The 12043-nt window shown below is 45.6% G+C and overlaps 1 protein-coding gene across 7 annotated transcripts in view; it reads right to left on the bottom strand.

Annotated features, from left to right (window-relative positions):
* Positions 1–876: 876 nt before the first annotated feature.
* KCNIP4 (potassium voltage-gated channel interacting protein 4) overlaps positions 877–12043 on the bottom strand; it is a 538048-nt gene continuing 526881 nt past the window's right edge. For all 7 annotated transcript variants that reach the window (XM_060246240.1, XM_060246239.1, XM_060246237.1 and 4 more), the window contains exons 5-8: positions 8692–8799; positions 6580–6684; positions 3303–3365; positions 877–1079 (exon numbers count right to left, since the gene is read on the bottom strand). In XM_060246240.1, the coding sequence (XP_060102223.1) occupies positions 1032–1079; positions 3303–3365; positions 6580–6684; positions 8692–8799 (324 nt within the window). In that variant the 3' untranslated portion in view covers positions 877–1031. The remainder of the gene's footprint in view (positions 1080–3302; positions 3366–6579; positions 6685–8691; positions 8800–12043) is intronic.

Raw genomic sequence — 12043 nt, 5'->3', positions numbered from 1 at the left:
GAAGGCCAGCAGAAGCATCCTAATTCCTGGAGTCCTTGGTAGGGTGGTTATGCTGGTACAGAAGAGGAAGGAAGGAAGGAACAACTTCTTCTACCTCTTGCCAGAAAGGATTGTGCCCAATCTAGAACTAGCTGTATGGGGCTTGTGGAAAACAGTTCGTTAAAAAAAGAGAGAGCATGAAAATAAAGTGTTAACATTCTAGAAACTCAACTGATAGAACTGAAGAAGATGATATTGTCTCAGAGCGGCTCACAATCTCCTTTCCCTTCCTCCCCCACAAGACACCTTGTGAGGTGGGTGGGGCTGGAGAGGGCTCTCACAGCAGCTGCCCTTTCAAGGACAGAGTCTCAGAGCGGCTCACAGTCTCCTTTACCTTCCTCCCTCACAACAGACACCCTGTGAGGTGGGTGGGGCTGAGAGAGCTCTTACAGCAGAGGACAACCTCTGCCAGAGCTATGGCTGACCCAAGGCTATGCTAGCAGGTGCAAGTGGAGGAGTGGGGAATCAAACCCGGTTCTCCCAGATAAGAGTCCACACACTTAACCACTACCCCAAACTTTGAGTCCAGTCCACAAGACAGCTTATACCCAAAATTAAACTTTGTTGGTTTTCAATGTGCCCCTGGACTCAGACTTTGTTCTGTTGCTTCTGACCAACATGACAACCCACTCGAATCTATCCTAAGAGAAATGAGCAAAAACCCCTGCCTTTTCTGTCTCTGTCTCTCCGACATCTCTCAAGGTTTGGGATGGCAACAATTGCAGTTTTTGTATCATTTTTTCTTTGGCCTCTTCTCCAAATCCGGTGAAGTTGAAAGGACATCTACAAGTTTAAAAGAGGACTGGTTTCATCTCAACTAGTGGAAAAAATATATAGTCTCGTCACAGAGGCTTTTTATTAAACAAAGCTTATTTGCATTATACACGTCTCAGTGTAAAGCTGAGCAATCCCGTTGTATGGTTCGGAGTGGCATGGAGTGGCTGCTGCTGAATTGTTCATAGTGTCCATTAACTGAAAAGATCCGTGTGGAGTTAGATCACATTTTCAAAGAGCTGCATGGACCGCATGATGTTTTCATCCTGTAAAGATAAAGACGCCTCCTTGTTATCTTGAGAGTTCAAATTTGAAAGTTTCAAAAAGCAGAAATATTTTCATTGACGAAAAGCAGTCCCCTCCCCCTTCATGCCAAAAGATGTGACTTTAAAATCGGGATGCCACAACCCTGGGGGGGGGGGGGGCAAGGTTCTCCTGCTGCTGGGCCCCGCCACTACCGCCAATCAGCTGGCCAGTTGGGTGGGACTTCCCCCCAAAAGGGGGAGGGGCAACTGACATTTCAGCAGCATGCCTACATGACTTCACTGTGACCCGGAAGTGATTTATGTATTCATTCATTCAGTTTATGTCCCACCCTCCCCACAAAGCAGGGGATATAGGCATGTCCGGGCAACATTCTGGGTTTTGCTCCAAAACCAGAGTGTCTCCTCAACGTGCTTACATCATAGGGTTTTTAATCCCTAGTTGGGGGCAGAGGATCCTGTGGCTTGGAGGCCTTTCCCTCACTACAGGGTTATCAGAAAGCCGGGGGGAGGGGTTGAATGTCCGTTGGGCACTCCATTATACCTTATGGAGACCAGTCCCCATAGAGCAGGGGTAGGGAACGTTGGCTCTCCAGATGTTTTTTGCCTACAACTCCCATCAGCCCCAGCCAGCATGGCCAATGGCTGGGGCTGATGGAAGTTGTAGGCAAAAAACATCTGGAGAGCCAACGTTCCCTATACCCCTGCCATAGAGTATAATGGAGAATCGACCTGGGGCTCTGGGAGTGAACTGTTTTTTAAGGTAGAGGCACCAAATTTTCAGCATAGCGTCTGGTGCCTCTCCTCAACTCCCCCCCCCCCCCAAAACCTTTCAAAAAGATTGGATCGGGGTCCAATTCTTGAACCCCCAAAGAAGGTGCCCCATCCTCCATTATTTCCAATGAAGGGAAGGCATTTAAAAAGAGCACGATCCCTTCAAATGTGATAGCCAGAAGTCCCTTCGGAGTTCAGTCATGCCTGTCACAACCTGGCTCCACCCACAAAAACTCCCGATATTTCCTGAGTCGGACCCGGCAACCATACTACATCACTTTGGGGTGACACTGGAAGTCACAAGGAGACATTTTTCCGGGAGCAGGAAACTCCCGGAAGGTAGGGACCTGGGCAACCCTACTTTACAAAATAACAATACTATTCCTCTGATGCCCAGCTGAGAGGATGTAATTTGTTGCAGACCAGTTCCAAGACTCATGCAGCCAGAGCTTTAGCTTCTCCTTCTGGAAAACTTTCAAAATGTACGTCTGAATATCTTTAACATATTAAAGTAGCCCAGAAAAAACTTTATTCATCCCCTTTTGTAGATGAAGATGACGACCATAGATTTATACCCCGCCCTTCTCCCTGAATCAGAGTCTCTGAGCGGCTCACAATCTCTTTTATCTTCCTCCCTCACAACAGACACCCTGTGAGGTGGGTGGGGTTGAGAGAGCTCTTACAGCAGCTGCCCTTTCAAGGACAGAGTCTCAGAGCAGCTCACAATCTCCTTTACCTTCCTCCCTCACAACAGTGGGTGGGGCTGAGAGAGCTCTTACAGCAGCTGTCCTTTCAAGGACAGAGTCTCAGAGCGGCTCACAGTCTCCTTTACCTTCCTCCCTCACAACAGACACCCTGTGAGGTGAGTGGGGCTGAGAGAGCTCTTACAGCAGCTGCCCTTTCAAGGACAGCTCTGTGAGAGCTATGGCTAACCCAAGGCCATTCCAGCAGCTGCAAGTAAATAGGTACACACATGGGCCCAACATGGCCCGGCCTGACAAGGTCTCCTTTATGTCAGATCCGGCCCTCATAACAAATGAGTTTGACACCCCTCTTCTGTATGTTTCTGCTTTTGGGTTCCTCTGCAGATCACTTTGGAGAAAAGCAATTAATGCATGAATGATGATGCAGAACTGTTCGCAGGAGCACGGCAGACCTGGGCAGAGATCAAAATTAAGTAGGGGTCCATGAGCAACCCCCAAGGACTAACCACGTTTATTGTAGCCCAAGCTTTCATGGATTGGAGCTCAATTTGTCAGATGTATGAAAGATTCTCAAGGCTGGCAAAGGGTTGGGTTTTCATAGATCAACACGGCAACACTAATGAGCACAGCAGGAGGGCATGGTATTGTGTGCGCTAAGGTTTTAGCAGCACTTCTGCTTCACGCTCAGACGAGTGGCAGCAAGGCCACATCCAGAGCAACCGCTGAAACGTGACCACCCCCAACTCACTGTTTGGCAGCTTTCAATGAATTCGTCCATAGTAACGACACCGTCCTTATTTCTGTCCATTTTCTGCCAAAGAAGAAATGTTGCATAAGTCAGGTCAGCCTCGTGATAACACTGTCTCCTCGCATTGCCCTTGAAAAACGGGCTACGTTCAGACGGGTAACTCCCGCAAACCAACAAAGCTCTCTGTGATGGATCAGACCCATCTATCACTTGCCTGTATTTTACATCTGGGCAAACGGCAGGGCTCCAGATTCAAGACAAGGGCTTGGGGTGCCCGGTAGACTTTTCAGGTTTTAAAAGTTTTATTAATTTCCACGAGTTGAGGGTAGGGAATAGGAAGCGATAGGAAATAAGAGGACATATTGATCTTATTCTGCATAAAAAATACTTTCAAGGAATACACGTCTACATCTGCAATATTTTAAAATACATAAATTGTCACATATTATTCTCTCCAGATGTTTTGTAACAAAAAGATTTGTAACACAAAATATCAAAATGTTGATGATGCATAGTTTAATCATCAACATTTAAATATTTTGTGTTACAAATCTTTTTGTTAAAATATCTGTTAACTTTGACAATTGCAATAAAGGCAGTCTTATAATACAGAGTACAGGAAAAAAGGAGATATAAATACACACCAGAGAATCTTAAGAGTCTTGAGTGTCTAACCAGGCATAAAATTTCATCCAATATTTTCTTGCTTCTTCCTTAGATTTCCCAGCCAACAGCTGGGATAAAAAGGTCCAGCTCTGCTGTTTCCGGAATTTTCCCCACCAAGTCCATTCTCGTGGGAGTTTCCCGAGATTTCCATCTCTGCGCCAGGAGAATCCTGGCTGTCCCATTATGCTTTTCTTTGGCCTCTGCTGTGGAGGCTTTCTCCTATTGCAATGCTTGATTCTTGCAATGCAAGGGCTGCCAGCCCCCTGGTGGGAGTGAGGGAAACCCTGTTTTCGCAGGCTCTTGCCCACTGCCAGCCGGCTGGCCAGCGGGGGGGAAACCCCTCCCTCAATTGACCTTTCAGGGCCTACTTCCAATTTCAGCCCAACTTTGGGCCTACTTCTGTTTTCAGGCCTACTTCTGGTTGGGCAGGACACTGTTTTGGGGCCACTGGTTATGGTTTTAAGCCAAATTTACCATAGAGTTTTGCCCAAAAACCAGATCATCACCCCTGACTGGAAGTAGGCCTGAAACCGGAAGTAGGCCCTAAAAATGCCCATTATCACTTCTAGTCTCTAGAAAGGACATCAGGAGACCCCCGCTTGCCAGATAAGGTGACCTGGCAACCCGATGTGCTGCTGACATTTCTGATTGTGTAAGGCTCCTTAAGAACATAAGAGAAGCCATGTTAGATCAGGCCAATGGCCCATCCAGTCCAACATTCTGTGTCACACAGCAGCCAAATATATATATATATATATATATACACACACACACATACACACTGTGGCTAATAGCCACTGATGGACCTCTGCTCCATATTTTTATCTAACCCCCTCTTGAAGGTGGCCATGCTTGTGGCCGCCACCACCTCCTGTGGCAGTGAATTCCACATGTTAATCACCCTTTGGGTGAAGAAGTACTTCCTTTTATCCGTTTTAACCTGTCTGCTCAGCAATTTCATCGAATGCCCACGAGTTCTCGTATTGTGAGAAAGGGAGAAAAGTACTTCTTTCTCTACTTTCTCCATCCCATGCATTATCTTGTAAACCTCTATCATGTCACCCCTCAGTCGACGTTTCTCCAAGCTAAAGAGCCCTAAGCGTTTCAACCTTTCTTCATAGGGAAGGTGTTCCAGCCCTTTAATCATTCTAGTTGCCCTTTTCTGAACTTTCTCCAATGCTATAATATCCTTTTTGAGGTGCGGCGACCAGAACTGCACACAGTACTCCAAATGAGACCGCACCATCGATTTATACAGGGGCATTATGATACTGGCTGATTTGTTTTCAATTCCCTTCTTAATAATTCCCAGCATGGCGTTGGCCTTTTTTATTGCAAACGCACACTGCCTTGACATTTTCAGTGAATTATCTACCACGACCCCAAGATCTCTCTCTTGGTCAGTCTCTGCCAGTTCACACCCCATCAACTTGTATTTGTAGCTGGGATTCTTGGCCCCAATGTGCATTACTTTGCACTTGGCCACATTGAACCGCATCTGCCACGTTGACGCCCACTCACCCAGCCTCAACAGATCCCTTTGGAGTTCCTCACAATCCTCTCTGGTTCTCACCACCCTGAACAATTTAGTGTCATCCGCAAACTTGGCCACTTCACTGCTCACTCCCAACTCTAAATCATTTATGAACAAGTTAAAGAGCATGGGACCCAGTACCGAGCCCTGCGGCACCCCACTGCTTACCGTCCTCCACTGCGAAGACTGCCCATTTATACTCACTCTCTGCTTCCTATTACTCAGCCAGTTTTTGATCCACAAGAGGACCTGTCCTTTTACTCCATGACTCTCAAGCTTTCTAAGGAGCCTTTGATGAGGAACTTTATCAAAAGCTTTCTGGAAGTCAAGGTAAACAACATCTATCGGGTCTCCTTTGTCCACAAGTTTGTTTACCCCCTCAAAGAAATGTAACAGGTTAGTGAGGCAAGATCTTCCCTTACAGAACCCATGCTGAGTCTTCCTCAATAACCTGTGTTCATCAATGTGCCTACTCATTCTGTCCTTGATAATGGTTTCTACCAACTTTCCCGGTATTGAAGTCAGACTGACTGGCCTGTAATTTCCTGGATCTCCTCTGGAACCCTTTTTAAAGATGGGGGTGACATTTGCTACCTTCCAGTCCTCAGGAACAGAGGCAGATTTCAATGAAAGATTACAGATTTTTGTTAGAAGATCCACAAGTTCAACTTTGAGTTCTTTCAGAACTCTCGGATGTATGCCATCCGGACCCAGTGACTTATTAGTTTTTAATTTGTCTATCAGTTGTAGGACCTGTGATCTCCTTGAAAAACACTGATCTTGCAAACCCAGAACTACTAATGACAGGATGCAAGCACTACAATGGAGAAAAAGCGTGAAGGGAACAATGTAATCAGATCAAAGCCTGGGTCTCCATATGGTGTACCCAACGAAATAAATGGTTACCCCCTGGACAGGCCAGACCCCCCCTCCCCAATAAGAGAATACTAGGGGTCAGGGGCCAGAGAGAACTTCGTTAAGGACCCTTAATAAGAGCCACCAGTTTTGCGACTGTCGCAAAGCAAGACTTCATCGTGCAGTTTCTAAGATCATCTTTGTCTTTACTAATTTACCTACTTGGAAAAATGTTTCCACGTGCTGCCTGGGTGCATCTTCTTTAAGAACAGGATAAGTGCATTTTCCCATCATATCATATATGGCTTTCATAATATCAAGCATTTCCTGCGGAGCAAAAAAGAGAAACATTGCCTTAGAAAGGATAGTATGTTAGTGTGGTGTGGTTAGAGCGGAGGACTAGAACTAGGACAAGGAAATCGATTTTCAAATCCCCACTCAGCAGTGAAACTCACTTGAATATACTGGGCTACCTGTGATCTTTCAGCCTAGCCTATGGGCTTTTCCGCATTTTTCTGTGTTCCTGTTGCTTGGGGATGCGTTTTGCTTCCTCCAGTAGTCTATTCGAGACTTCATCACTTTATATCTGGCATTGAAGCCTGCAGTTTTAAATCAGCAGGGAGATATGCTGAACATAAAGTAATATAATATCAAATAGACCACTAGGGGGAGAAAAACACATGTGGAACAGAAAAAACACTGAAGCAACACGAACCCACAAGGAAAATGAGAATGTGGGAAAGCCCTGTGTTGCAGGGGAAGAGGGAGAGAATCTGAGATACCCCGAGCATCTTTGAGGAAACGCAGAATAAAACCAGTGATTTTTCCTGTAAAAAACTGCATCGATCTCCGCCAATTCCCCCTTCAGGCTTTGGAGAGGCCACCTTTCAAAAAGGTTCTGGTGAGTTCTCCCACACACACAAAAATGCCGTAAACTTTGGCAAACCTCAGAAGTCCCATAAGCCTAGAACTGAAAACTTCCCAGAATGCAATTGTCGAAATAATTATAAGTCAGTTGCTAGATGGTTAAACCATGTCAGTATGTCAAGATAAGAGAGGTCACGGGTATAGATAGGCAAATAAATACAGAACGCTCCGTGGGGGTTTTCACTAATGCATGTACCAAAACAACTTTATGCTAAACAATATTCAGTAGTATTGAAAAAAAATTACAGAAAATTGTACAATGTTCTCTCTTTGTTTGTAGAGCTACACAAGGGCCAAGAAATTCCAAAATAGATATGACCAGTGTTCACTCTAAGCGGAGTTAGTGTGAGCTAGCTCACAGGTTTTTGGCCCCTGGCTCACACATTTTTGTCTTAGCTCAGGAAGAATGGCCCCAGAGCAAGCTAAACTATGCAGGAGCTCACAACTTTAATGCCAGTAGCTCACAACTTTAATGCCAGTAGCTCACAAAGAAGAATGTTTGCTCACAAGACTCCACAGCTTAGAGGGAGTGTTGGATATGACAGGTTCCCAAAACAGGTGTGGCTGCAACAGATGTGGTTAAACCAAGCACTAGCAATCAACACTCAATCAGCCGCCGGCTGTCTCTTGTGCTGACCTAGGACTGATTTTTTTAAAATGTAGAAACCTTATGGATAGTACAACAGGGTACATATGCTCCGATCTATGATGTATGTGTTTCACCAAAAACTCTCCTGTGTCTTTCCGGAGCAATATTAGAAATGGTCCCCCCAGAAACCCAAAGTTTGCGGTGGGGGGAATGCATCTTAGCCTTTTCCAAACATCGTGTTGTGAACGCTTCCCCTTCTTTGTGGACATCTTGGAATGTGTTGCTAGCAGGGCCTTAAAAATATTTCGTGGAAACAGAAGACATCGCTGGACAAAGTCGACTGTATGGAAGCAACGTGGGTAAAAAAACATCTCACATCTGCCAATTCAGGGTCACTCAAACTCTCGGGAATTCAGCCCAGCCTTCTTTTTGTTGTGTTCTCACTTTAGTGGAAGAGCCCTGTGGCGCAGAGTGGTAAAGCTACAGTATTGCAGTCGGAGCCCTCTGCTCACAACCTGAGTTCGATCCTAGCGGAAACTGGTTCAGGTAGCTGGCTCCAGGTTGACTCAGGCTTCCATCCTTCTGAGGTCGGTAAAATGAGTCCCCAGCTTGCTGTGGGGGGGAAAGTGTAGATGACTGGGGAAGGCAATGGCAAACCACCCCATGCTGCTCTGTGTTTGTGTGTGTGTTTTCATTGGATGTTTTGCTCCCTCAAGCAGTTGATTCGATATTACAGCCATTTATGTCTGACATATTTCCCTACAAAAAAGGAGCTTGGTGGCAGATTCAAATTACAGCGAGCGAAAGGGACTCCTTACCTCTTTTGTTATATAACCATCCTTATTTATGTCATATAAATTAAACGCCCAGTTAAGTTTTTCTTGCACTGTCCCCCGGAGCAAAATAGAAAGTCCCATAACAAAATCCTGAATGAAAAACAAAAGGAAATTTTAGGGAGATTTTTTTTCCAGGTGAGGTTGCTTTTTTGCAGTGAATAATAATGCATGTTTTAAGGTTGAGGGAAACAGAAAGCAAAAAACACCCTGTTCTTGTGAGCAAAACACCCTTTCATTGTCACTGAAGGGTTATTTCACCCTCTCCTTTTAGAACTGGAAGAAACAAAAAGCGAAAGGTGACAGTCCAATCAACTCGAGCCACTTGTAAGACACAGTGATTCCAAAGTGATTCCCAGAAGAAATCAGTTAGTGGTCTGAAACTGGCTGGATCATGCACATCAAGATCAAGAAAACTACATGATGTGTTTAACTTGGACACTTCTTTGCATAAATCAGGGGTGGGGAACCTTTTTTCCGCCAAAGGGCCATATGGATATTTATAACATCATTTGTGGGCCATAAAAATTATCAACTTAAAAAACAGTGCTCCGCCGAGGGAGAATGATTCAGGCCGGCAAAATTAATGCAAATAATTGTTTTTCTGTTTGAAATCATGTGGGGAGAGCCTAATCTGGCACACACACACACATACACACACACACAGCCCGCCGCCCTAGGCAAATGCATAGGTCCAGGGCATTTTTGTAGAAAAAGCCCAGCAGGAACTTAGTAGCATATTAGACCACATCCCCTAATATTAGTATATTAGGTCACACACTCATTAGCATATTAGGCCACACCTCTGGGATAATCAAATACAACCTGAGCTGGGACAGTAACTTTTCCAGGCCCTGCAGCAATTCTGGCCGGCCAGCCAGGCCCCAGGGAGGCTGCCGCACAGTACATCTGGGTCCTGTGATCCCTGCCTGGCCCTGGGGAGGCTGCTGCACAGCGCGGCTGGGCCCCACGATCCTCGCTGGCCAGCCAGGCCCCAGGGAGGCTGCCACATGGCTCGGTTCAGCCCAGCAATCTCCGAGGGCCATACCAAGTGACGGCCCTCGGGACAGAGGTTCCCCACCCCTGGCATAAATCGACACTGATTCATCACACAAAACAACGGAACTATTCCAGTGTGTATGTATGTTCTCTACTCCACTATGTGTGCATACAAGTAAGCATGTCTCATCAAGCTGCAACGGACTTTTGGCAGCCCCAGCAAGTAAGAAGCTATTGCTTTCCCCTGCAGAATCTTACAAGGTGGCCTCCCATTCAAGTACCGACCATACTTCGCTTCTGAGATATGATGGGATGAGGCTGTACCATACCGTTCCACGTCTCCTGCAATCCCTACAAGCTTAAAATTAAGAAAATTGTCAAGCTTGTTACAAGCTCATGTCATTAGTGGACATTCCCCGCTGGTTTTTCTGGTTGACTCTGGTAAATAAATAAATGCATAAATTAGCAAATCCTAATTTGTACATTTGTTTGATTTCTTGCCCACCTTCCCCCTGCACAACAATGGTTAGAACAACAGATACAGTATCAATTAAAATGCATTCCCGTACAGCTGATAGTCCAATAGATCTATTTATTTTTTTTCAGATTTGCATTCCACCCTCCTCAAATGGGGAGTCAAAACTCATTACAATCAATCACAATAGATTAAAAACATTAAAACAATAAAATTCAAGGTAGCAGCAATGAAGAGAGACCTATTAAGATGGCGCATAGTCACAATTGCCAGTTTTCAAGAGATGGATTGTGCCACCTTGAGTCTGCTTTGGCAGGGAGGGTGGGATATAAATCTAATAATAAATAAATAAAATCGTGTGTGTCAGCAGATGTTATGACTGATATGAAGAAAGAGTCAGTGGCCGGAAAGAAAGGAGGGAGCCAACTAAAAGCTACCATAGCCTCAGCCATACCATTTCAGTTGTACAGGCCCTCTGGAACTGCATTATACATAACTAATCTATCTGACCTTGGGCAAGAAGGTAGGTTAGTTGTCTATACTTTTGTATTTACCTGCCCCTATGAATTAATGACCTCCAGAGCATCCTATTGTTAACAACCTTGCTCTAAAAAAAAAAAAAATCAGGAAGCCATGGGGGGAGGGGTTAAAATGCGGCCGCACAGCAACTAGTCGGGAATCGATCACTGTTTCCCATTTGCAGGGTCGGGACCCGGTACAGGGCCACGGAAGTCTCACTACCGGGTCACAAAAAAAGCCAAAGCTAGCCCCGCCCCCAGTAAAGCATGACCTCTGCTCTGCTTCCTTCCACTGTCTCTATGTTGTGCAGAGAAAAGCTATCCTTGAAGACTGACACAGGCTGCAAAGCCTGAGCTCCATTTGGCTTCCTTCCTTCCCCTGTCTCTGTGTTGTGCAGAGAAAAGCTAGCCTTGAAGACTGACACAGACTGCAAAGCCTGAGCTCCGTTTTGCTTCCTTTCTTCCCCTGTCTCTGTGTCGTGCAGAGAGGAGCTGGGCTGCCTCTCCTTCCTTCTCCCCCTCTCCCAGTGTTTGAGAGAAAAGCTGGCGTCCACTGGCACTTTAGATCTATGAAGTGTTCTTCAAGGTATGAGCTTTCCTGTGCCTTCTGGTATGTTCTTTTGGGGAGATTTCCCCTGGAGGCCTGGGTGGCAAAGAAGGGGTGTGTGTTTTTTTCAGCCGGGAGGGGTGGGGAGTGGGCATTCCAGTAGCTAGCTATTTTTTTTACTAAACAACCCCTGGGCAGAATTGTTGCTGGCTGGGATCATCTGATGGTGAGGAAGGCTTTTTTTTCTTTGCCCCCTCCCTTCTTTCTTTCTTTCCCTGCAAGTGATGCTCTGTCTGTATTCATGGTGCTGGGAGGGGGGGAAGCAACAGTGCGAGGGCTTCTAGTGCCCTGGCCCCACTGGTGGACATTCTGGTGCTTTTTGGGCATTGTATGAGAGAATTTTGGACTGGATCAAACATGGCTTCTCTTGTGTTCTTTCTTTCCATGTCTTTCTTTTCCTTTCCTTTCCTTTCCTTCCATTTCATTCTTTCCCTTTCTTTCCTTCCATTTTTACTGGATGAAACTTTTCTGTTCATCATACTGTTGTTGCAAACATAGGAGCTCTGTCAATGAAAAATTGGCACTCCCAGTTGTAGTCAGCTGGCCTTTCTATGAGATTTCTGTGTGAGTGAGTGAGAGTTAGAGGTGTGGGGCAGAAAGAGATTATTGGAGATTACTGCTGTATATCTCAACAGCACTGGAAGTGATGATACTCTGAACTTCGCACTATTTTACTGGTCCTGCTTTTAACAGCTGTCTGACACCAAAATTAAACTCCTCCTGTAGATATTAAAAAGG

The sequence above is a fragment of the Heteronotia binoei genome, chromosome 9 (genome assembly GCF_032191835.1).
Source record: "Heteronotia binoei isolate CCM8104 ecotype False Entrance Well chromosome 9, APGP_CSIRO_Hbin_v1, whole genome shotgun sequence".
Taxonomy (NCBI): Eukaryota; Metazoa; Chordata; class Lepidosauria; order Squamata; family Gekkonidae; genus Heteronotia; species Heteronotia binoei.
This window is presented reverse-complemented; position numbering and strand designations above follow the sequence as displayed.